The sequence below is a fragment of the Anolis sagrei genome, chromosome 2 (genome assembly GCF_037176765.1).
Source record: "Anolis sagrei isolate rAnoSag1 chromosome 2, rAnoSag1.mat, whole genome shotgun sequence".
Lineage (NCBI taxonomy): Eukaryota > Metazoa > Chordata > Lepidosauria > Squamata > Dactyloidae > Anolis > Anolis sagrei.
In genome coordinates this window covers 201,978,461-202,006,085 of record NC_090022.1, presented here as the reverse complement: position 1 = coordinate 202,006,085, position 27,625 = coordinate 201,978,461, and the positions used below count along the sequence as shown (strand labels likewise).

At 43.2% G+C, this 27,625-nt stretch overlaps 1 protein-coding gene across 1 annotated transcript in view; it reads right to left on the bottom strand.

Annotated features, from left to right (window-relative positions):
- GRIN3A (glutamate ionotropic receptor NMDA type subunit 3A) overlaps positions 1–23,017 on the bottom strand; it is a 205,555-nt gene extending 182,538 nt beyond the window's left edge. Inside the window, exon 1 of the mRNA XM_060762543.2 lies at positions 21,726–23,017. Within this exon, the coding sequence (XP_060618526.2) occupies positions 21,726–22,373 (648 nt within the window). The 5' untranslated portion in view covers positions 22,374–23,017. The remainder of the gene's footprint in view (positions 1–21,725) is intronic.
- Between the last annotated feature and the right edge of the window lie 4,608 nt (positions 23,018–27,625).

Sequence of the window (27,625 nt, the reverse complement as noted above, 5' to 3'; positions counted from 1 at the left end):
TTTTGTACTAATTAGCTTGCCAATTTCAAAAATAAAATCTAATAACTGAGATGTTGTTGGAAGACTGAGTCTATATAATGAAAATGAGTAGCTGTTTAATCCTGACTGGAAGGTTATAGGAATTATAGGAATTATTGGATAGCTTCCAGGCACTTGGCTAGTTCTTGCTAGATGCATCACAAAACTTAGAAATAAGGGTATATGATACCTGTGAGGAAGGGGTAATAAATAGAAATAAAGATTAAAATAATCCCATTGTGACTCTTCACGCTGCTATGCTAATATTATGACACTGAAATCTCATGAAAACATCTGATACAGGAATTAGGCCAAGGTGAAAAGGCTTATGACAAAGCCATCAGTCTAGCTGAAACTGAGCATGTGTGGTTGTGATTAGTTGTAAAAAGGTCACTTGGTCAAAGGCAGCACTCGGATTGGTGTCACCTTCCCCACTGAGCACGTGGTGGGCAGAAAGAAAGATGAACAACCAAAAGAGAATTAGAGCAATTCTTAAAAGTTTAAGGCACAGTGCAGCCGGAAGATCAATGAAAGCATATGTGACTTTGAGGATCAATGAAAACCTCTGTGTGGGAAAGAAACAAGGAGGAATACCCACCAGGCTGGACATAACATCAGGGATGCTTTTTAAAAATAAAAATTAGTAAATGTATGCTGAAACCCTGCACAAAAATTGTCTGGCATATACTTCTAGTATCCTTCCTCTGATGGTGTCATCCAGTCCAGTTTGCACCCACATATAGGGATACAATTGTCTTGCATCTGGTGTCTTGCATCTCAGATTTTATCATGGAGGAAAAATGAGATGTGAATCTCTTCCTGGGGCATAGGTTTGAACAGTGCTTCCTTGAGTCTCCAGAGAGGGAGAAAGCTTTCAAAGTGTGTGGTACAGAGAAGCAAAAAGTGTTGTTTTTTGGCATGTGAACTGGCATTAAAGTCTCTACACTCATCACCACCAATTTACAGCTCATTCTGGGAGAATGCTCACATATATGCTATTTTTGGGCACCACTGGCATGCCAAACACACTAGAACGATGGAAGGAACTAAGGAGAGAGATTGGGGGGGGGGGGGCATTCCATAAAGCAGTGATTCTCAACCTGTGGGTCCCCAGATCTTTTGGTCTTCAATTCCGAGAAATCCTAACAGCTGGTAAACTGGATGGGATTTCTGGGAATTGTAGGTCAAAACACTTGGGGACCCACAGGTTGAGAACCACTGCCATAAAGTATCATGGCATTTGATGCAGGTCAGGAAAATAAATGCTAGTATTGTGTGTTGCACAAACCCTGGTAGAAGCAGTGCTGGTTTTGGAGTAGGATGAGGAACTTCCTTGAAATCTAAGGTTAAGCCTTCAAGAAGCCCCACAAGTATCTTATGGTGTGGAAACATCTACATGTGCTATAGAGAAATCTGTGTGGGTGTGTCCTAGCAAGAAAGTGGCAGTCAAATGTTGGCACCTACTCAGTTGCCACAAATGGGGCTTTGCTCTTCATTCTGAGTTGCCATATTATGTGATTAGATTTGTCCAGATTCTGGGCCATTTCCCACAATCAGTTGGCCCTGATGTCGTTCTACACCCATCCAACCTCTCCTTTCCTCCCACCATGTGATTCCAGGTTTTTGCCCAGAAATGGAATGCTGCTTATTTGATAGTCATGAGCTCCTTCTACACTGCCCTATATCCCAGAATCGGACCCCAGATTATCTTCTTATCCTAGATTAATGGCAATAGAGACTCATATAATCCAGTTCAACCTGGGATCAGATCCTGGGATATAAGGACAGTGTAGAAGGGACTATGGTCATCCCACCTAGAGGATTAGTGATCACATTGTCTGCGAATCCAACATGATTATCAGGATGTAATAGTATTATAAGGAAAGGATTAGTGCAGTTGGGAGAGTAGCACTCTCATAACAAAACCAATTGCTGTAGATGTCTACTATAGAAAAAAAGATCCATTATTAAGATAGAGCTGCAAAGTCCTTTCCAATAGTATCCTTGAGTTTTGAAGTCTTCATATATCATTCAATTAATGATCAAAAATCCATACTTGCCTATTTAATGTGACATATGCTTTTACATATTTGGAGGGGGGAAGGGGGGAAGCCTTCATTTAACTTTTAGCCCTCGGAATCTAAAAAATGAAATAAAAATTCCTGAAATGCATCAGTGTTATTGTTTCTGGCATTCTTTAACATACCCTATGGCTCAGTTGGAACAATTTCATAAGTTGCCTGTATAAGATATGAACTAAATTGATATCATTTCCCATTCTTGTAATATTTATGCTGATCTAACAACAGGCCTTCATACTTGTGGGTTTGACATTTGTGGATTAATATCTAGGTACTTTGGTGTAAGTCTGTGGTCCACTTCCAAGAGAAGCCATGCAAGAAGCCCTGGGATTTCTAAGGGGGAGACTTTTCCTGGCATTTGTAGATCCTCCAGTGGGATTCTATGGCCAACTTCAAATGAAATTAATAGAATAATAATATAATAACTTTATTGTCATTGTACATCATATAATGAAATTAAATGCTATCCCAGATCACATTATATATGTACAAATTACAAAACAAAGAACCCATCCTTCCACATTCTAATCGCTATTGCACTACCCCTAATCTATACACATAATAAAAGTGAAAATATGTATCTCTGTGTGTGGCTGAGGTGTCTACTTACATAAACAAGCTCCTGCCTCCACAAATAGCTATAGGTCCTAGGTTTCACTATTCAGGAAACACCAATGGCCCTCCCTCCAATGACATTCACCATGATAGGTACTGGGATGTATAGTTCACCTGCAATCTAAGAGCACTCTGAACTACACCAATGATGGACCTGGAACTAACTTGACACACAGAACTCCCATGACCAACAAAAAGTACTGAAAGTCTTTGGAGGGATTTATAGGAGTTGTAGTTCACCTACATCCAGACAATGATGGATCTGGACCAAACTTGGCATACATACCCGATAGGCCCAAATTTGAATATTGATGGGTTTGGATATGAATTGGCCTGGGCATTTTGGAGTTGTAGGCACTGGGATTTATAGTTCACCTGCAATTAATGATGCAATTGTACCAAACTTGGCACACAGAACCCCATGACCAGCAAAAAATGTTGGAGGTCTTTGGGGAAAAATCACCTTGATTTGGGGGAGTTGTAGTTCACCTACATCCACAGAGCACTGTGAATTTAAACACCAATGGATCTGGACCAAACATGGCACACATACCTGATATGCTGAAATTTGATTACTGGAGGGGTTTGGGGGGAACTGACCTTCCTTTCTGGGAGTTGTAGTTCACCCACAACCTTATGCACTGTGACCTCCATCGATGATGAATCTGGACCAAACTAGGCACACAGAACCCCCATGACTAACTCAACCTACTGGAGGGGTTTGAGGGGACTGACTCACCATAGTGGGAGTTGTAATTTACCCTACAGTTAGAGAGCACATTGAACCCTACCGATGATGCATAAAGAGCAAACTCGACAGAGTTTTTCAGGGTTAACCTGACATGATGTGAGTTGTAGTTCACCCACAAACTTATGCATTTTGTAGAGTAAAAAATCCCCTGACTTTTTCAAATAACCCAGACAATGCTGGGTTATAAATAAATGTGACTATAGATTTGCTCTGGGTAACGTTGATAATCCTAGAGAGATGTTCTCTCAGCCATCCACAACTTGGTATCCTCCAGATGAGCCAGACTACTTTCACCATTATGAACTTCTATGTGACTTTTAGGGATGGTTGATAGGATTCCCAAATCACATTTCCTAGCAGGAGAAATTTTAGGATGACAGCTCTGCCTTGAAATTTTTTTTTAATTGAACGCTGTTCTCAGAATTACTGTGGATGAAGTTTAATGCTATCTGCCCCCAATCTCTGATTTTGGTCTTGAAATCTCAGGGTCTGGGATGCTATTAGTTTTGAAATCCTAATTTTATATTCCAACACAACCAAAGAGAATAGGAGAAGACTAGTAAACATAACACAACACCATGAGTAATATGTCCTAATCTATACTTCAGATCTCTAATGAACTACTGATAGAAACAAGTCCCATTAAATTTTCTAGGTTTTCTTCTGCTAGGTACAAGAACTTGCACTGTTAATATTGCTTTGAATAACATCTCCAATGTTGTTTCGCCTCTGTTGTAATTTTTGTGCATGGCAAAAAAAAAGGGAGATTTGCATTCTAAGATTAAAAGTGTACATTGCATATGTATTTGTGTGGTTAGAGAAATCCTGGCTGCTGCTCAACTGTCAGTTGCAAACTCCTCTCTTTCCAAACCAATTACTTGTCAAATTGTCAAAGCAATGAGCACTATTATCAAGGAAAATCCAGTCCGCCTTGGCTAAATGATTGCTTCAAATTGCAGCATTTGTTCCGAGTTATGATTTATTCTTTCCAAATGGACGTCAGGAAGAAAGCAGGCTTTCCTTGGTAATAGCAATGTTTGGATTTATTGTCAGCAGACATTACTGCATAATTTTTTATGAAAAGTGGGTACTGAAAAAAATAAAACAAAACAGTCATATCAATTGTCCTCTTCTGGCATGGCTCCATTGCCATCTAAATTTACAGATGTCCAGAATGATCTTTTAAAACATTATAAAGCCATATTTCTCTTCCTGGCTGAATATTTTCTTTTGACTCCTGCTTAGGCATACCTACACAGATGGAAACTTCAATGAGTTCAATGGAGCTTTCTTTCAGGTGTGTGTGGTCTTACAGTCTTCTTATGACTTTCATGGTGTCGGTAGGTAGAAAGTATCCATGTAGGGCTGAAGAATACTTTACTGTCATTTCACTTCATTCTTTAATGGTCAATTTTGAAAGATTAAAGCTGGGGCTATGCACCAAAAAAGGGAATAGGAGGATGCAAACTGAATTTTATGACCCATATAAATATTATACAACTCTCACACACCCCTACACATAGCTGACCCTTCTGCATAATTTATACTCCTTCCTCTGATGGAGATGGCCAAAGGTCTATGAGGGCACTCAAAGCTCCTTGCCCATCTGTCACTGGAAAAGTTATACTGCGATTCGCTTAGCATGAGTTGTACTGCATTATGCATATGTTCACACACACATACTTCTTTGTCTCTTGGTTGATTTTCTTTTAAAGGTAATCTCTTTTTCCTCTGTTGTTAAACATAGAAAACAGACTTACATTTAATCAATACACCATGTGATATCTTTTAACACAGGGGTGGGAACTGCACGCTCCCTCCAAGTGTTGTTGAACTGCAATGGTGAGGAATGTTTGGAAATGCATCTGCAGGGAAAGCTATTTTCTATTGCCAGAAACTTTCCTCAATTACTTGGAATATTTCTTTAAAAATTGTATGCAGCAGCAAAGCATGGCTAGCATATAATTGGAAGTCTCTCTAACAGTTTCTTGTTTACGTATGTAAGCACAGTCAATCCTTCACATTAATTAAGGTTAGAGGTGCAAGACCCCTACAAAAATGAAAAAAAAAACACCCAAAAATCTGCAGTTGTTACCTGGGTAGGAACACCCCTTTTGGAATCTCTAGCTTCTTTAGCATGACTCTATGGTCAACTTTGGTGGAAATGGAGCCAGATTGTTTCCTGCTGCTCCAAACACTAGGGCAGTGGTTCTCAACCTGGGGTCCCCAGATGTTTCTGGCCTACAACTCCCAGAAATCCCAGCCAGTTTACCAGGGAGTTGAAGGCCAAAAACATCTGGGGACTCCAGGTTGAGAACCACTGCACTAGGGCATGGAGCATTGGATCCAAACTATAGAAAAAGCAATTTCACCTAAGTATTAGGGAAACATTCCTGATTGTTAGAGCTGTTCAACAATTAATATGCTGTCTTGGGGTCTTGGGGAGTCTCCTTCTTTGGAGGTTTTAAAGCAGAGGTTGGATGGCCACATTTCAGGTGTGCTTTAACTATGCCATCCAACATGGCAGGATACTGGACTGGATGGCTCTTGTGATCTCTTCCAATGCTATGATTTTATGATTCTATGATCTGCCCATGTCTTAGATATATATCACTGAAAATTCCTCATCAACTGTCAAGCACTGTTGTTCAACTGACTGCTCCACTCTGCTCTGAGCAACACCTTATCTAATAAAGAGAAACCCACTGAGTTGAGACACTTCCCCTCCATGTCACCCAACTGGGAAAATAAATGTCACAGCTATATATTACCTTGCTCTGCCTAGTCCTTGATCTACTGTACTGCTGGCAATTATATTCAAAGATGGCTTTTGGTGCTGTCACTGCTGAGCACTCTTACTAAGTTCTTTGTCGGGAGCTGCCAGCAGCAAAAGAAGAAATACCTGTTTCCTAGATGTCAATGGGAACCAGTACCTTGTCAAAGAACAGGCTGGAGAATGTCCTATAAAGCAGTGATGGGAATCATGCAGCCCTTCAGACATGATATATAACTACAAATTTCAGCAGCCCCAATCAGCACAACCAATGGAAAGGAAGGCTGGAAGTTGCACTCCTAGAGCACACAGGGAGTCTCTAAGATTACCATCTGCAGACTGAAGCTAGAGTTTGCAACATATCATTTTCTGTTTATATTTTTACTGCTTATTGCTTTCTGATTTGTCACTGGTGGATGTAGGCTACCCAAAGGCAAGAAGCATCTTGGGGTTTGTTCCTGCATCTTGAACATAAGGCTTTCCACACATGAGCCTTCCTAGCCTATTGCTGTTGAAAATTTTGGTTACAACTTATGACCTCATCACACTCACCTAAATCAGCGTCTTATGATGCTTCCACTCTGTCTTGAGGATGGAGTCCTACATCGGCCATCACATGACATTGTGGGAGGCCCCACCCCTAACTGGAGAGGAAGCATCATTCAACACTTCCCCTACAATACCAGAGGCTTCCCGTGTTGTGCTGGCTCCAATGTATGGATCCTCTGCAGAATGGAGATGCTTCCCATGTATAATAGGGAAAATGTCATTGAGAGCTGTATGTGGGATGACAGATACGCCCCATTGCCCCTCTCTTTTTGCTGCGAAGCCAGGTGAAGCAGGATGCCTCACCTGCACTTTGTGACGAGGCCCTTCATTGTGACAATATGTGGGGCAATTACTTTTTTTGGACTACAGCTCCCAGAATCCCCCTAATAGAAATGCCACTAGCTAAGAGATTTGGGGAACTGAATTTCAAAAATAAACATTACCAGTCTCTTTCTCCGCAGCATGTCATTGGGGTTACATCTAGTGAAGATGAATTTTTTTCTTCATGCTGCTTTCTCTAGATTTCCCTGAGAGAGGCTTGTTGTCCTTTTACTAGTTATTTTTATTAAAGCAAATATTTGGCATCTAAGCTGGTCAGCTGTTGAAGGAGATCTAACCAGTTGGGTGATGGGTGTAACTTCTAGGCATAACTTCCAAACACCTGTGTCAATTTATCTAGAGCTCAAGTTTTATGTATAACACACACACACACACACACACACACACACATACATATATAGAGGGGGGGGGGCATTCTCTTCTTTGAGTAGAGTGGTGAAAAGCAAGGACTTAATCCATCCTGGCAGAACCTAAAAGAAGCACTAGTCCTCTCTGTTCCCTCTTTCATGGAACCAATACTTGCTTTTTTGGATGCCTGAGTGGGAAAATGGCAGTGGGATGGTTGGCCCTGAAGAGGCGCTGGCACTTCCCTCTTCTCTGTAGAAAGACCCTGGACTTAATCATGGGTCATATAAAAAATCCACAATTTTGCCCTAAAAATCTGCCATTGACTTTGGAACACTGTATAATGAGCTGGAACACTACAGTATGTTCCAGCTAGGGATTATATAAACATAAAAAAATCCTTTTGTACAAACATGACTGGTAAATCCCATTTACAAATGCATGCAACATAAACAATTCCACAGTCCAGTTCAACAAGAAAGTAATACTTTTGATCAGGGGTCCCCAAACAAAGGTCATTTACCAAGCCCCTGCCCTAAACTTTAGACTTGGCTACCCAAAGTCTGAAAAGACTTGAAGACACACAACAACAATCCTAATTCACTTGACTATTCATCAGACAAAAGCAGGCCCACACTTCTCATTGAAATACTGGCAAGCTTGTGTCAGTTAAAATGTTCTTCATTTTAAATATTGCATTGTTCTTTCATGTTTTTTCTTTTTGCACTACAAATAAGGTATGTGCATTGCAGTGTGCATAGAAATTCATTCACAGGGGGATTGTGAACTGGCCTTTTGCTTTAAGAGTTTGAGGACCCCTGCATGTAGCCACAGCACCACAGTGGGTTGAGCATTGAACTATGGCTCTTCAGAATAGGGGTCCAAACTCTGCGTGGCCATAAAAAAAACACTGGGTGACCTTGGGAAAGTCACACACTCTTAGTCCTAGGAAACCCTGTGATAGGTTTCCCTTAGGGTTTCCATAAGTCAAGAAATTTGAAGACACAGGACAACAAAAATCATTACTAAGAAATTTGAAGACACAGGACAACAAAAATCATTACTAAGTTTCCTTCCAAAGGAAGGAACAAATAATTTTAGTAATTTTCTTTCCACAGTGAAAAAGTAATTTATTATTATTTATTTTATTTCGAGGTTTTATATACCGACACTCTCACCCTCAAGGAGGGATTCGGACCAGTTCGCAACATGTGTTAACATACAAAGAATATACAATAACAACACAATGCCACTTCATTACACGGTTAAAATATCAGCACTATACACATTAAAACATTATCATCACAGTTAAAGAGCCAAATCATCCGTCACCATCACAATATCATTCATCATCCTCCTTTCATGTGGGCAAAGAATTAAATCAGTTGTCAAAATGTCCATTTTTAATTACCTTTCACAATATTGGACTACACAGAGCTCACATGTGATGTTTGTTGTTAAGAAAGTTCTGCTTTTTGTGTAACACAACCACATCCAAATTTTGTGTGGAATAAGTTCCAACGATGATGTTCTTGTCAGTCTAGGTCCCCTTCTATACAGGTGTAAAAAATCCACATGATCTGCTTTGAACTGGATTATATGGCAGTGTGGACTCATATGATCCAGTTCAAATCAGATCATGTGAATTTTCTGCTTTGATAACCTGGTTTTTCTGGCAGTGTAGAAGGGGTCTAGGAGTCTTTTGTCAGGGTTTCTTGACATGCTTTTCAACCATTTAAAAGATGTTTTCCACCTGCATCATGGTCTTTTTAAAAAAAGGTCAAAGGTCAAATTAGCTATGGGCCCTTCCACACTGGCCCTATATCCCAGGATTTGATCCCAGATTATCTGATTTAAACTGGATTATATGGGTCTCCACTGCCAGAAAACCTGGGATAAGCAGATAATCTGGGATATAGAGGCTGTGTGGAAAGGACCTATGAGAGAGACTTGGAATTCAGGTTGAAAGCATATAGTTTAGAACTGCTGTACCAAAACTCAAGAGCTCTACATAAAAAAGAAACCATACATGACTTCTCAATACATATATTATCACATGTAACACATGTATTTTAAGTGTTATATTTTAACTGTGTTGATTGGTCTTGATCCCATGTAAGTTGCCCCAAGTCCCTTTGGGGAGATGGAGGTAGGGTACAAAAAAGTAGTAGTAGTAGTAGTAGTAGTTATCATCATCATCATCATTACGGAGAGTCAGAATGGTGTAGAAATGTAAGTGTTGGATCAGGACACCAAGAGACCAGGATTTGAATCCCTTCTGCAAGTCACACTTTCGCAGGTCCCTTCTACAATGCCATATAATCCAGATTATGAAATCAGATAATCCACATTGTCAGTGTAGACTCAAATAACTCAGTTCAAAGTAAATAATGTGGATTATCTGATTTCATAATCTGGATTATATGGCATTGTAGAAGGGACCTGAGAAAGTGTGACTTGCAGAAAGGATTCAAATCCTGGTCTCTTGGTGTCCTGATCCAACACTTACATTTCTACACCATGCTGACTCTCCATCATCATCATCATCATCATCACTACTTTATTTTTGTAATGTGGTTTGTATGGCAGGGTAGAAAGGGCCTCAGTTTCAAAGAAAAACAAGGGTCAACCCACTCAAAATAAATCTTGGTTAGAAAACCTTGAGATAGATGTGCTTTAGGGCCATCATATCTCAGAAATTACTTGAGGGCATACAACAACAATATCAATGTTATGTAGCAAGAACAAAGAGAAGGTGTGAAGTAGTGAATTCAATGTTGATTAGTTCTTGCTGAGTCACGAAACACTATACTCTGAGCTTGCCACTTTCTCTCTTTCTGACTCACCATCCAGTTCTATATATATTGGTAACCTGATGCTTTAAAAGTAGCATCTAACTCTTAACATTGAAATAAATAAATAGGCTGAGTGATGTAGCTGTTAGTGGAAACCGCATCTTTCCCAATGAATTCATTACCCTTCCTCGATTCAGTGTCTTTGATTATTTGGATTACAAGATCCACATCCTCAACTGGTAGGGTTTGCAATAATGGGAGCTGTAGTACAACTCAACTGAGGGGGCAGGATTGAAGAAGACTAGTGCAAAGGATGTTTCAAGCGAGTGAGGCAAACCATAACCAAGTCAAACAGAGAGCTCAAGACTACAGTTAGCTTAATCTATAAATATTTCATATAAACAGCTGACATTGTGGCACAGCTCAATTCCCACATGACTCAGATTCCTTCCTACTTCTAATCATACTGTAATAATTCGTGTTGCTCTTAAGGAAGCAAGACTGATGTTCTTATTCACTGGCAAAATAAGGTAGTATCATCCTTGCTTGTAGTACATTAGGGAACTGTTTACATCTTTCCTCCTACTGAGCTACTCCCATAATGTAAAACTTCCTTGAAAGTAGCTTAGTAATGCCTTTTAGATTGGTATTCCATATGCAAATTTACTGATGAATGATCTATCTACATCTATCCATCCATCCATTGAAAATGCTGCTTCTAACTGCAGCTTAAAAAAGTGGCACAGTGAGCACTATGACCTCATTATTTTACACATAGCATAAACATGTGGAAAATGGGAGCACTATAGGTTAACATTGAAATGCAATATGTCTTTTCCACAGATAAAGACAGGATTCCTCCACCCCCAGGTTTGGGGGTATATTTAGTAGCGTTTTACTGCATCAGTTGTGTCTAAGGACCCTTCGACACAGCCATATAATTCAGAATATCAAGGCAGAAAATCCCACAATATCTGCTTTGAACTGGATTATCTGAGTCCACACTGCCATATATTCCAGTTCAAAGCAGATAATGTGGGATTTTATTCAGTTGTGTAGAAGGGGCCTACGAAAGGGAAATATAGTCTACAGCTAAGGAGCAGAGTAACGGATTGGCCCACGCTGCAGGGCTGCTGTGTAAGGGTTGGTTTTAAGGGTTGGTGTGTGGAAGGGGCCTAAGTAAGATATCCATCCATAGTGACATACTGGAAACTATCCAGAGATCTAGCAAGAGATCTCAGGGCCCTTCCACACAGCCCTATATCTCAAAATATCAAGGAAGAAAATCCCACAATATTTGCTTTGAACTGGATCATCTGAGTGCACACTGCCATATATCCCAGTTCAAAGCAGATAATGTGGGATTTTCTGCCTTGATATTATGGATTATATGGATGTGTGGAAGGGTTCTTGGTGTACTGCCCACAACTGGCACAGATGAAGTCCGATAATGAGAAAAGTTAGCAGATTTTAAAATTTTCCTTTGAGGGTTTAAGAGAGCTGAATCAACTCAACTGCCTAAACTCAATGCCTAAAATTGGGCAGGATTAAGCTACTGTGTCTTTCAGTTTCATATTGGTGTGTTAAAAAGACCCCCTCCCCAAAGATAAGGTTATTTTTGTTTGAAATGAAAATGAGTTGGAGATACTAAAATTTGAATTTTGATTCAGATTCAAATGTGAATCTGGATGGATCAGGTCCAATTCATGCCCAAACTGAATTCTGGGAATTAGTCTCTAAATCAAATTTGGGATTCCTTGTATAGTTCTAAAATGTAAAAATAAAAAGTGGACTCCAGGGAACTAATACAGTCTCTGGAATAGTCTTACCAAATGGTGCACTCCATTTGTTTTTGATCTCAGCTCCCATCATCCCTTGCATTATAGCCAGTGGAAGAAAGTTCTGAAAGTTCTATAGGTTTGAGAGGGTTACTTCACAAGGGAAGTCTTTCCATGAATTGCCTGGGACATAAGGCAGTATGATCTAGATCAAGCATGGGCCAAATTTGGTCCTCCAAGTATTTTGGACTTCAGTTCTCACAATTTCTAACAGCTAGTAGGCTGTTAGGAATTGTAGGAGTTGAAGTCCAAAACACCTAGAGAGCCAGAGTTTGCCCATGCCTGATCTAGAGGGAAAGCCCCCCTTTCCTCCACCCATTCTTATTCAAATAATTTATTTCATTTCATTTCACTAGAGCTAACATAGACACATGTGATAATCATTTAGTTCAGTTCAAAACTGATGGACTCATACTTGTGCAAAATCTTCATCAGTTGCAACACACCAAATTGATTGCTTTCCACCAACCACATACACGTCAGAGAATGACTAACAAAAGAACAGAGGGGCAAGGAATGAGGAGATCACACTGAGCTGAATTTAACTTGACCTTCATAACCTCCACAGGCTTGAAGATGGATCCTAGGCTAAAGCAGTTTCTCCAGCTCATGCTTTGACTAAGGACCCAGCATGTGGAAGGGGGAAGGAGTACCAAACCTTTCTCAGCCATCACTTGCAGGAGACAGATGAGTTCTAAGGTCAAGAATCAGTTATGAGCCCTAAGCAGTTTGGGCCCAGACTATTTAAGAACCCGCATCCTTGTCTACAAACTCAACCAGCTACTGTGATCATTGTAGGGGGGCATCCTCTTGGTCCCACCCCCGTCCCAAGTGGGGTTGGTGGGCATGAGAGAGGGGTTCTTCTCCATAGTCACTCTTTCTCTCTAGAACCCCCTCCCCTTTGAACTTAGGACAGCCCCTTCCCTCTCCTCCTTTAAAAAGCTATTAAAATGTATTTATGCTCCACAGCCTATGGAGAGGTTGATGAGTAATGTTATCCCTCTCTGACCCAAACAATGGCCATGTTAAGGGTATGTGCATCCTGAGAGCCACTTTCATATTTATACCTTGTATATTTTATATTTATTTATTTACAACATTTATATGCTGCCCTTCTCACCCCGAAGGGGACTCAGAGCAGTTCACAAGATATATATACATACAATATAGTATATTATTAGCATACTACAATATCAATTTTATATATTACTATATGCAGGAGACAAGATGGAACTGTCCCCTGCCACCCCCCCCCCCTTTCATTCTGGCCCAGAGCAGCGGTTTAAATATTTAAACAGTATTTCCTTCTCATGCAGTTTATGAGTCCCGATCACCCATTTCCCCCATGGGGTCTATTTTGATTCTTGTTTTAATCTATTACTCAGTTGTTATTATTTTTGGAATGTTGTGTTTTTATGATTGTATGTTTGCCTTTTGTTTTGGAAGCCGCCCTGAGTCCTTTTGGAGAGAGAGGGTGAGTTAAAATAATAATAATAATAATAATAATAATAATAATAATAATAATAATCTCCTGCAAGCACTAGCTGAATGCGTAATTCAGTTACAGTCTTTCTGCAATTGTTTCTGGTCAGTGATTAGTGATGATAGTGGAGATTAATCTGTGTGGCAAAGCAAATAGGGGAATCACTGGATATTGATAAGAGAAAACAGTGGAGATTCACCTCATGTTAGCTTCCAAGGAATGGAGTTTGGGAAAGGCAAAAGGCTTTTGCCAGATGATGTCCAGAGGCATTGCACAGGATTGTCAAAAGGATTGCCAGATTACAGTCACATCCCTCTCGAGACTTCAAAATGTGAAAATCTGTGATGTTTCAGATAAAGATAAAATTGTGAAGGTTGCAAAGTATTTCCGAATCAGAAAAGGAAATGATAACAATCAGTCTGGAGAACAGTGATAAGGGGCGCTGCAGGTTTTTGTCCTGGACCCCATGTGGCCAAACATCCTTGGTTGACAGAGATGAGGAGGCCAGACTTGTAGATAATATCAAATAGGAAATTGTAGTTAATAATTTGAAAGATAGGGAGGGATTAAAGATGATTTTGAATAAAGAACTGGGCCAAAGCTAACAACATGAATGTCAGTAGATATAAAAGTAAACTTGAGCCAGCAATAGGGCGCAGAAACTGAAAACGGCTAGTGAAATTCTAGATAGTGTCAACCAAAGTGAAATATTCACACCATAAATACTAATTATATCACTCTGTGAAGTCTCATTGGACTACATGTTATGGGCACCACGGCTATAGAAAAATATTGATCAACCTGAGCATGTTCAGAACTGTTTGATGATATGCCCAGCAAACAAGTCCTATGAGAATGTTAGAAAACAATGGCTATGTTTAGCTTGACGAAGAAACAATTTTGAGCTGATAGGATGGCAGATTTCATATATTTGAAATATAGATTTTAGGCCTGGGTAACAACGCAAAAATTTGTTTCTAAAATCGATTTGTATTTGGGGTTTTTTTTTGTTTCGGTATTTAAAATAATTACAAAATTTTCCTTTTAAAAAGTTCGATATTTACGAAATTTTGTAAATGGTAAAAAATTAACGAATTGATTTCCGAAACAATAACAAATCGATTCGTTAATGGCGGACGCGACCGCGAAATACGCTAAAAAACCTCCAAAAACTTCTGAAGCTTCCCTCTCCCTCTGTTCTTGACTGTTGGTGTGATATTATAATTTTTTTCACTAATTAAACCATAAAACTGGCCCAGACATGCGGAAATAATAACGAAACGACCTCAGAACAATAACGAAACGAATACAATAACGAAATACGAAGCATTTACAAAACGTATTTAAAAATTCGTTTTTTTAATGATTGCTCCAGAATGGTTCGTTATCGTTTTGTAATTGGAAAAATTAACGAATTATTAACGAATTACGAATTAACGAAACGAAACCGCCCAGGCCTAATAGATTTCATATAGAAAAAAATATTTCTGTTGATCTGGAGAGTAGGCTCTGAATGAGTAAGTTCAAAGCAAAATCAATTAGATTTTGACCAGGAATTGGAAATAACCATACACTGATCTAAGTGAAGTAAGTTGCCTCAGAAGATGATAGGTTTCCTTTTATTAGATGTTTCAAATTGGAGGCTGCATATCCACCTGTCAGTAAGGCTGAAATAGGAGATTTTCTATATTGGCAGGGAGTTGGATTACATGGCCTTTGCAGTCCCTTCAAGTACTATGCTTTTATACATGAAAGTCCACAGGTGTCTCAAAACACAATTGTAAGCCTTCATTGGGAGCTTGCTCTCTAATATGGTTATGTTCATATCCTTGGTGTGATAATGTTCCTTGATCCATCCACACAGTACATCCTGGAGCAAATAAAGTACATCCAAAACCTATGCAGTTTATCTCAGAAGTACATCAACACTGATTCAAAGGAGGATTGTTCCAAGTAAAGATTTCAACATTATTCTCTGTATATCCACATTTGCTATGTGGAAAGAAATATGTTTTTTAAAAATCTCCTCTGCTTTGCTCTTATAGATTCAGCTAAATCTATATAAATAAAAATGTAATGTTTGTTTGTGAGATTAACAGAACTCAAAAACCACTGGACGAATTGACACCAAATTTGGACACAGTTCTCCCATGACCAATAGAAAATACTGGAAGGGTTTGGTGGGCAGTGTCCTTTGGTTTTCGAGTTGTAGTTCACCTACATCCAGAGATCACTGTGGACTCAAACAATGATGGATCTGGACCAAACTCTACAAGAATACTCAAAATGCCCAAATGTGAACACTAGTGGTGTTTGGGGAAAATAGAATCTTGACATTTGGGAGTTGTATTTTGAACATATTACTGGGATTTATAGCTCACCTACAATCACAGTGCATTCTGAACTCCACCAATGATACAATTGGGCCAAACCTCCCACACAGAACCCCCCTGTGGGCCACAGCAAGGCGTGGCAGGGGATGGCTAGTGAAAAATAAAATAAAAGTTTTCAAAACCTACAACGAGGTGTTAAGTTATACTACACTTCCATGTGGCCAAGTCATATGAACTGAATCACTGATCTTTGATATGTTACCTCACACAATTCCAGGTTCCTTCCACACAGCTGAATAAAATTCCACATTATCTGCTTTGAACTGGAATATATGGCTGTGTGGACTCAGATAACCCAGTTCAAAGCAGATATTGTGGGATTTTCTGCCTTAATATTCTGGGTTATATGGCTGTGTGGAAGGGTGCCCCAATCCTTCATGCAAAGCAAAGGAACAAGATTTCTTCTTCTTCTACATCAGGCATGGGCAAACTTCAGCCTTCTAGGTGTTTTGGACTTCAATTCCCACAATTCCTAAAAGCCTACCAGCTGTTATGAATTGTGGGGGTTGAAGTCCAAAACACCTGGAGGGCCAAAGTTTGCCCATGCCTGTTTTAGATGATATATTGATATTGTTTAAAGCTCTGTGAGATGTGTTCGGTGCCTTGAGTGTTGAAATGTACCACAGAAATATCCATGATTGTTCTATTGATATTATGCCAATGGGATTTTAGGCTGCATCAAAAGAAGTCTAGTCTGTAGATCAAGGGAAGTCATGGTGCCCCTCTATTCTCACCTAGAATACAGTGTCCTGTTCTGGGCAGCCCAATTTAAGAGAGATATTGGCAAGCTGAAAGGTGTCCAGAGAAGGATAACTAAAATGATCAAAGGTCTGGAGATCATGAATTCCTATGAGGAGCATAATAAAGAACTGGGCATGTTTAGACTGAGGAGAAGGCTGAGAGGAGACATGATAGCCATGTATATATATGTGAAAGGAGGTAATGGGGAAGAGGGAGAAGGCCTGTTTTCTGCTGCCCTGGAAACTAGGATTCAGAGTAATATGTTCAAAATACAAGAAAGGAGATTCCACCTGAACATTAGGAAGAACTTCCTGACCATACTAGCTGTTTAGCAGTGGAACCCCCTTCCTCGGAGTGTGGTGGAAGCTACTTCTTTGGAGGCTTTTAAAGAGTGGCTGTCAAGTATGCCTTGATTGTGCTTTTCCTACATGGCAGGGAGTTGAATTAGATGGCCCATGTGGTCTTTTCCAACTTTATGATTATATGATTAGCAAAAATCAAACCATGATAAAAACAAATAAAAAAGTGAAGAGGCTCCAGTACTTGCTCCATCTACTTGGATGTGTCTCTTTTATTTATTTATTTATTTACCATGTTTATATACCGCCTTTCTCATCCCGAAGGCAACTCAAGGCAGTTTACAGTTGGCAATCAATGCCGCCAACAACATAAAGTAGAATTAAAAACATTAACATATAATATAAGCCCTATAAAAACAGTAGAAACAATCAAAACAATAAAAACACAAGTCCTCAGTGTCTCATTACTAAAATCATTTTCCAGTCTCATTGACCAATCATTCCATGGATCTAAATTAGCCTGTGGATCTAAGTTAACCTGCTTGCTCAAAAAGCCAGGTTTTAACTCATTTTCAAAATGTTAGGAGGGAGGGGGCTGATCTGATATCGCTAGGGAGGTGTTCCATAGCCGAGGGGCCACCACTGAAAAGGTCCTGCCTCTCATTTTCACCAATCGCATCTGCGAAGGAGGCGGGACTGAGAGTAGGGCCTCCCCAGATTATCTTAAGCTCCTAGCAGGTTCATAGTAGCTCCTAGCTGGTTACTCAACAACATGGGAATGCATATCTGCAGTGTTAAAACACATGATTGTACATATGGTCAGGCAGTCCATCACTGCTTTTCCTTCATGGAATCTTTAACACCTCCCAACAAAGGATTCCCCCAGGCAGGAAGCAGCCAGGCTTTGAAGCTGCAAGGCTATTCAATAGTAATCAAGGTGGCCAATTGCAACATTTAGACTTGCCTCGAACAGACAAGAGTTCTTTCTCCCACCCTGGACATTACTCAGATATATAAACTCCACTTGCCTAGTTTCCATCAGACCTCACAACCTCTGAGGATGACTACCATAGATGTGGGAAAACGTCAGGAGAGAATGCTTCTGGAACATGGTCATAAAGCCCAGAAAACTCATAGTAACACAGTGATTCTGGCTACAAAAGCCTTTGACAACACATTGAATCTTTAATCGTTTGGCAAACATGGAATAGGAATCAGAGCCAAAAATGCTCTATCTCTCAGACTTTTAGAACCACACAAGCATCCAGAGCAAAGTTTAAACAATCCCAGTCTTGGCTTATTCATATTCGGTGGCTAGCCACCCAGATTTTCTGAAGACATCACTAGAAAGTGGCTGGAAACGTCTCTACCCTTTGATCCCTCTCTGTCTCTTTGAAACGATGCTCTTTAGCTGTAGTTTGGCTCTACTAAAATTTCGGTTGCAAGTTTCATTCTAACAGGCTCACGGGAGTCCTTCCTGAAGTATCCTGTGCCTTTATTCTGTGCCATTAGTCAAGGACAAACTGCTCGCCTTGGATGTCTGGGTCGATTTGTCCAGATTGGAGCCTAAGTTCGATCAAGGGAGAGACAAGGACCGAGTTTGGCGATTTAGCACCGCGGAGGCGACAGAGGGAGAGATGGGAGAAGCCCAAGAGCGCTGTCCTTGGTGCTGATGCCTTCTCACTGATGCCGGCGAGGCTTCCCTTTCCGATCCTTCTCCCCGAGCTTCTCCGCCCTCCTCTCAATCTTTATAGTATGGTTTCTTCCTCACCTTCCCCACCCCACTCTCCCTTTTGCAAGATCGAGCTATCCCTTCCCTAACATATCTCACCAAAGGAGTCTTCCCAGATCCACATCCCATCCAGCCCATCTTCCCACCTTCCCCTGCAAGAAAGGAGCCTGCCCTTCCCAAGTATCCCACTTCCAGAGTTTCCCCTGGCGTGAGCTTCCGCTATCAGCCCCAGCTTCTGCCAATCTAGCAGTTTGAAAAAATGCAAATGTGAGTAGATCAATAGGTACCGCTCTGGCAGGAAAGTAACAGCGCTCTATGCAGTCATGCTGGCCACATGATCTTGGAGGTGTCTATGGACAACGCTGGCTCTTCGGCTTAGAAATGGAGATGAGCACCACACCCCAGAGTTGGACCGAACTGGACTTAATGTCAGGGGGAAACCTTTACCTTTACCTTAGAGTCTCCTCAGATCCCTGCATCCCCTAATTAGTGCTACCCAAGAGAGCTACCCTGCCCCACAATATCCCACCACCAGATCCTCGTCCCCTCTCCCATTCAGTGTGGCCCCTCTTCTCTTTCTCAGGCAAATTCTACAAATTCTATCCTCCCACAATATCCCTCCCCAGGAATCTCCCCCTCTTCTCTGTCCAAGTCATTTTCCACAAAAGGGAGGTACTACCTACACTTCTCTCCAATATCATGCTGCAATGCCTTTAATCAAGAAATAGCTTCCTAAGATCTACAGAGATACTCGCAGGAACACCTCAGCAAGCAAGAGTCCAAAAGTGGCAGGCTAAAACCCAGCACCCCAATCAGTGGCTGAGACCAGATTAGAGATTCCCTCCTGGGCTATCTGGAAGGTTCTGAACAGGCTGTGCTCTGGCACCACGAGGTGCAGGCTATAAAGTGGAGTCCACGAGTGTGGAGAAGAGTAAACCGCAGACCACCTACTACAATGCAACCTGAGCCCTGCCACACGCACAATGGAAGGACCTTCTCACAGCGACACCAGAGGCACTCCAAGTAGCTAGCTTCTGGTCAAGGGACATTTAGCAGAATGCCAAGTTTTTAAAACTTTGTGTTTTAAATGCATTTCAGCTGTACCCACAATTCGCTTCTGACACGAGAAATAAATACTCCAATATGCCATGCTGGGAATTCCCCCTCTCCCAATCCAGGCAACTTCTACAAAAAGCAAGCTATTCAGTATCCCACCCAGGAATTCTCCATTCTATATCTTCCACCAATTCCATTATCTAGGCAACTTTCAGACAAGCAAGGTAATAAGCCCCTCCCCTCCCCGCACCACCACAACCCGACCCCAATATCCCATCCCAGGAATCTTCCTAAATAAAGCCTCTCCCTTCCAAATCCGGCTGGGGAGGGGGTCTCTCTAACGCTTCTTGCCCGAACAACTTCTACAAAACGTCTACTCCAAGGGTTGCTGTGAGCTTTCTGGGCTGCATGACCATGTTCCAGAAGCATTCTCTCCTGACTTTTTGCCAACATCTTTGGCAGCCATTCCCAGAGGTTGAGAGGTTCCACAGATGTATAAACCTCATGTGCTCAGTTTCCAACAGACCTCTCAACCTTTGAGGATGCCTACCACAGATGTGGGCGAAACATCAGGAGAGAATGCTTCTGGAACATGGCCATACATGGCCAGAAAACTCACAGCATCCCAATGATTCCAGCCATGAAAGCCTTCGACAACACAGCTTCTACAAAACTTCTACTTTAAGGGTTGCTGTGAGTTTTCCAGGTTGTATGACCATGTTCCAGAAGCATTCTCTCCTGACCTTTTGTCCACATCTGTGGCAGGCATCCCCAGAGGTTAAGAAGTTCCACATATGTATAAACCTCACGTGCTCAGTTTCCAACAGATCTCTCAACCTCTGAGGATGCCTGCCACAGATGTGGGTGAAACTCAGGAGAGAATGCTTTTGGAAAACTCACAACAACCCTTGGAGTATAAGTTTTTCTAGAAGTTGTCAAGTGGAAGGCTTCCATGGCCAGAATCACTGGGTTGCTGTGAGTTTTCCGGGATGTATGCCATGTTCTAGAAGCATTTTCTTCTGACCTTTCACCCACATCTGTGGCATGCATCCTCAGCTCGGAAAACTCACAGCAGCCCAGTGATTCCAGCCATGAAAGCCTTCAACAACACAATGTTTTATGATAGTTTGATTTAGTCTCTAACGCTTCTTGCTTGAACAACTTCTACATAACTTCTGCTCCAATATCCCACCCCAGGAGCCTCCCCTTCACCCCGCTTCGACGCCAATATCTCACTCCAGGAATCTCCCCAGATCCCCCCTTCAGCCCGCATCGACGCCAATGTCCCACCGCATGAGTCTCCCCTTCACCCCCCCTTCACCCCCTCCCTTCGACGCCAATATCCCACCCCAGGAGTCTCCCCACTTATCCCCACACCTTCGGCCTGTCTGCTAGCCTTCCCCTTTATGTGTAACGTCTACAAAAGCCACCAAGTTCCATCACACCCCAGGAGCCCCTGGTGTTGCAGTGGGTTAAACCCCTGTGCCGACAGGTTGCAGGTCCGAATCCGGGGAGAGCGTGGACGAGCTCCCTCTATCAGCTTCAGCTCCTCCTGCGGGGACATGAGAGAAGCCTCCCACAACACATCAAAAAGCTGCTTCCCCTGGGCAACGTCCTTGCAGACGGCCAATTCTCTCACACCAGAAGCAACTTGCAGACAGGACAAAAAATATCACACCCCAAATCTCCGCGCTCCTCCTCTGCCCGTTTCCCTCCCTTCACTTCCCAAGCAGTTTCTGAACCAGGCACGGGCAAACTTGGGCCATGCCTGTCCGAAAGTTTGCCAATTCCTGTTCTAAGCAGCGAGGCACCCTCCTTCGACATCCCAAGCCCCTTCCATTTCCGGGGCAACTTCTCCACTCCAAACACCCCGCGCTTCTATGCCACCCAGATATCCCAGGCGGCGAGGAGTCTGACCTGGCTCTTGGTGGGGAACTCCTCGCGGACGATGCTGAGGGCGGGGAGGCGGAGGGCGCCGGCGAGGAAGTCCACCTCCAGCATCTCCCTCCGGCTGCGCGGGAAGGCGAGCAGGGCCGAGACCCCTTGGACCACCACGGTGTGGCAGACGCTCTGCAGGAAGGAGGCCGGGTCGTTGCTGCTGCCGCTGCCGCCGCCGCCGCTTCTTCCCCCGGGCGAGGAGGGCTGGGCGGCGCCGGGCGAGGAGAAGGGGAAGAGGGGCAGGTCTCCCAGGCCGGCCTCGATGGCCATGACCACCTCCAGCGACAGGTTGTAAGGCAGCAGCCCCTTGACGCCGTTGAGCCGCTCCGCCGCCAGGAGCAGCGCCTCCCGGGGCAGGAAGCAGGTGCCGTTGCCGTTGGCGGGGGCCCGGCTCCGCAGGGTGCCCCCGCCGGACGCCCCCTCCTGCCCTTGCCCCTCCTCATCGTCCGGCAGCCAGGGCTGGAGGTGGGCCGCCCCCAGCCGGACCGTGTGCCCGATCCGCTTGAGGATCTGGCAGGGCTGCGGGTGGCAGGACGAGGCGGGCACCCGGGCCAGGACGAAGGCGCAGGGTGGCAGGAGGGGCAGCGCCACCCGGCTCAGCAGCCACCACAGGCTCAGCCTCCACATCCCGGGAGAGGGAGAGGGAGAGGGAGGGGAAGGAGGGGGGACGGGCCGGGAAAGCCCCCTCAGCCCCCTCCGCCGCCGCCGCCGCCTCTTCCAAGGGACCGCATCAGCCCCGACGCCAGAGCCACCGCTTCGACGAAGAGCCCCGACGCGCCGCCCGAGAGGCAGCAGCTGCCAAAAAGAGAGCCATTCACAGCCAGCCCGGTGGGCACACCTGCCAGCAAGGCGAAGAGGCACCCAGCCGGGGAAGCCAGCCCAGCAGAGACCTTGTTGGACGAGGCTGCCTCATTTCCTCCCTTCCTCCCTTCCCTTCCTTCCCTTCTTTCCTTTTCTTTCTCCCTCGCCCAAAGTTCGCCAACCGGCAAAGCTGCTCTCTCTCTCTCTCTCTCCCGACGCGGCTCCTCCTCCTCTTCCTCCTCCTCCTCCTCCTCTTGGCTGCTCCGCTCGGTCGCTTGGCTGCGCTAAACACCCACCGACTGGCCCAAGGTACGCACAGTCTCTTCCTAGGGGACGCTGGGAGTTGTAGTCCACCCTCCGCGGGACCTGGGCGCCGGCAAGCGCCTCCGCTTGTGAGCACCTCCTCGGCGCCTGTCTTCTGAAGAGAGGAGGCGACGCCAGGCGGAGGTCTTACCTCATCCCACGCCTCCCGACGAAGGTGCAGCGCCAGGGAAGGAGGCCTGCCCACTGCCCACCTCTTTGCCCACCCCCAATGTTTCCCACTGATAAGCCACTTTTCACCCCTCCTGTGCCTGCTAGACAGAGACCCTCGCTCATGTGGGGTCAGTGGGATCTAGCAGTGTGTGTGTGTCTCGAGGAAATATGTATATGATCTCACGCTATATGTATAAAATCGATAAGCGTTCAAGCAAAGAGCTGACTTGCAGCCGGAGGGAGTCATATGTTGGTGCCTCCTGTTTTCAAGTCTTTTCCCACCCATGGCGACCCGAATTGGGGTGAATTCGATTACAATATTTATATTTTGTAGCTTTTTAAAGCCTGTGAGCCACTTTGGGTCTCACTTCCCGGGATAAAAGTGGAGGTAATGCTCATCTTTGTCATCTTGGCAAGATGTGTTCAGAACAGGGTTGTCATTGCCTTCCTCTGAGGCTGAGAAAGTGTGACTCTCCCAAGAACAGACAAGCATCTCAAGCTTTGAGGATTGCCTGGGAAGGAATCCCACTGGAGCATTGTAGCACACCCCAAGATACAGAATCAACCTTAAGAAATGGGGCTACCAAGTGGAATCCACAACATGCGAGTGTGGAGAAGAGCAAACCACTGACCACCTGCTGCAGTGCAGCCTGAGCCCTGCCATATGCACAATGGGGGACCTTCTTGCAGCAACACCAGAGGCACTCCAAGTAGCCAGCTACTGGTCAAAGAACATTTAATAGAATGCCAAGTTTGCAAACTGTGTTGTATTTTTTTAAAAATACAATACAACTGTTTGGTTCACTCCTGACAAGATAAATAAAAAGCACACCCAAATGCCTGGGAGTCACTCTGGACTGTGCTCTGACCTACAAGAAGCACTGTTTGAATACCAAGCAAAAAGTGAGCGCTAGAAACAAAATCATATGAAAGCTGACTGGCACAACCTGGGGATCACAACCAGATACAGTGAAGACATCTGCCCTTGTACTTTGCTACTCTCCCGCTGATTACTCATGCCCAGTGTGGAACACATCTTACCACACTAAAACAGTGGATGTGGCTCTTAATGATGGATGTGGCTCTTATCACAGGATGTCTACAACCTACACCACTGGAGAAATTATACTGTTTAGCACAGTGGTTCTCAACCTTCGGGTCCCCAGGTGTTTTGGCCTTCAACTCCCAGAAATCTTAACAGCTGGTAAACTGGCTGGGATTTCTGGGAGTTGTAGGCCAAAACACCTGGGGACCCACAGGTTGAGAACCACGGGTTTAGCCAGTATTGCACCACCAGACATTCACCGGGAAGTAGCAGCCAATAATGAAAGGACCAAGGCAATGACATCTTTGGCCCATCCTCTGTTCAGATACCAGTCAGCACGCCAATGCCTTAAATCAAGAAATGTTTTTCTAAGATCTACAGAGATATTTGCAGGGACACCTCAGCAAGTGAGAGTCCAAATGTGGCAGGCTAAAACACCTCAATCCATGGCTGATACCAAATGAGACTCCCTCCTGGGAACACAGAAGACTGGGTGACTTGGAAGGCTCTGAAGATACTGCGCTCTGGCACCACGAGATACAAAGCCAACCTTAAGAAATGGGGCCACAAAGTGGAGTCCACGATATGCGAATGTGGGGAAGAGCAAACCACAGACCACCTATTACAATGCAGCCTGAGCCCCATCACATGCACAATGGAGGACCTTCTTATAGCAACACCAGAGGAACTTCAAGTGGCCAGCTACTGGTCAAAGGACATTTAATAGAATGCCAAGTTTTTAAACTTTGTGTTTTTTCAAATACATTACAGTTGTACCCTTGGTTCACTCCTCAAATGATAAATAAATAAACCCAGTAGGTTCTATGGATGAGCAGGCATTCCAGCCCTAGCCTCCAGAACAGGCATGAGCAAACTCCAGCACTCCAGGTGTTTTGGACTACAACTCCCACAATTCCTGAACAAAATTGTAAAATAGGAACAGTAAATAAAGAGCAACACTAAAAAAAATAGGGGAATTCCAGACAGGAATCAATCAGGGCTAATCAAGGTGACCAACTGCAACATTCTCCCACCCTGGACATTCCACTGATATATAAATCTCACTTGCCTAGTTTCCAAGAAATCTCACAACCTCTGAGAATGCTCACAACTAAAATCATTACATTACAACTTAAAATGTGCATATATACAAATATTAAAATAGTATTAAATGTCATTAATAATAAAACAATTCAAGTTAAAAGCATATAAAATCACAGCAGCATTTGATGATCTCAGGGATCAGACAGGTTTGTACAAGGGGATGTGGTCGACCAAATAGCCTGGACCTTAACTGTCTAGCTAGGGCTTTAAAGGTCATAACCAGCACTTTGAATTGTGCTCGGCAACAGATTGACAGTCAGTGGAGCTGCTTTAACAGGGGAGTTGTCTGTTCCCTGTAGCCAGCCCCAGGGAGCAACCTGGCTGCTGCTCTTTGGGCCAGCTGGAGTTTCCAAGCACTCTTCAGAGGCAGCCTCATGTAGAACATGTTATAGTAATCCAGACGGGATATAACTGAGGCGTGGATCACTGAGGCCAGATCTGGCTTCTCAAGGAATGGGTGCAGTTGGTGCACAAGTTTTAAGTGTGTAAAGGACCTCTTGGCCACCACCGATACCTGGGCCTCCAGGTTCAGCACCAAGTCCAGCAGGACCCCAAAACTGCAGATCTGTGTCTTCAGGGGGACTGTGACTCCATCCAGCACAAACTGGTTCCCTACTTCCTGATCTGCCTTCCAACTGACCAGGAGCACCTCTGTCTTGTCTGGATTACATTTCAATTTGTTTGTCCAGTCCATTACTGAAGACAGACACAGGTTTAGGGTCAAGACAGCTTTCCTGGCTTTCGGTGGAAAGGTGTAGTAGAGTTGGGTGTCATCTGCATATAGGTGGCACTGAACTCCAAAACTCAGGATGATCTCTCCGAATGGTTTCATGTATATGTTAAACAGCATGGGAGACAGCAGAGAACCCTGAGGAATCCCACAGCTCAATGGCTAGGGATTTGAAAAGGAGTCTCCCAGCACAACCTTCTGGGTATGGGCCTCCAGGAAGGAACAGAGTCACTGTAAAACAGTACCTCCCAGTCCCATCCTAGTGAGATGACCCAGAAGGATACTATGGTCAATGCTATTGAAAGTTACTGAGAGATCCAGGACAACCAACACATACAGACCCCCTCTATCTCTGTGGAGGTGACCAAAGGTGACCAAAGCTGTCTCTGTTCCATAGCCAGGCCTTAAACCAGATTGAAATGGATCTAGATAATCTGTATCATCTAGAAATCCCTGGAGTTGGGAGACCACCAACACTCTAAAACCTTACTCAGTAAGGGGAGGTTGGACATTAGTTCAGAACCTTGGATAGCTCCTTATCAATCTGCTCTACAACCACTCTACTGACATGGAAGCTTCCACTGGTTGGAGGTATGGTGAAGAACTGGTTGTCTTTGGATACTTGATATGCAAAACCTCTCCCATCTGTCCACACCATACATCCTTCTTTACTCACATCATTTGCTTTCTTCTTTTTCTCACTGAGAGGTGTGGAGATAACCACACCTCTCAGTGAGAAAAAGAAGAAAGCAAGGAAGCTTCTATGAGAACATTAGGAATGGCCATGTGTATTTTAATATTGATCTGAGAGCTGGGATTTTCTTGAAGATCAGGACTTCAATCTGGAGGCAAAGTAAGATGATTCACATGCCAATGGCATGAAATGTATAATTTTAAATTGTTGGAAGTGACCTTATTGTAGGCAACCCCGAGATCCTTGGATATATGGCAGGATAGACATATTTATATCAGCAGGTAAAGCTGCAAGCTATTTTCTTTTTTGGGATTCTTGGATACTAATAGAAATCGATAGGTATAAACTGTTCTGTGGATTTTTCTAAAGATGTACAATATGTTGCCATTATGTGTACAGATACTTCTGTAAGTATTTGCGAGTTACAGGTTATTGATATATTGACTGGATTTGTTAGTTTCTATACAACTCTCATTCAAAAAGATAATGTTCTTCCTCTGCAGCTGTTGTTATTGTTTTCCTGCCTTTCTCTGAGTTGGTTTAATCTTTCTTGTGCTCAGTCCTGCTCGATATTTTACATTTTACACGCCAGCATAAAAATATTTGATCCCCAAGCACAAAACCAACTCAGACCCACAAAGATATTCATTTATCCATTGTAGTGTATCGCTTACCATATGCTTTGAATAGCTGTCTTAAACAAACCAACTCTGGGTGGGCATAAATGCTTAATAAAATCAAATTAAAATCTTTTTTATATCATGGAATGCAATTATGGTAATAACAGCATAAATAAAACAAATCACAAATTAAAAAATATTCAGAACACAGTTCTTCAAATACAATGTTACAAATATATATTGAATAAAATTTACTTGCCCCCAGTGGTCACTGAAAGTAATATGGAACAGAAGCTAATGAAATATGGGTAGAAATCGCTCCCTCCATCTCACTGGATGACTCCTTTGTGTCCATCAGTATTGTCTCTGGAGGACTCGCCAACCTTCTGGAACAGATTTTGAGGACATGCA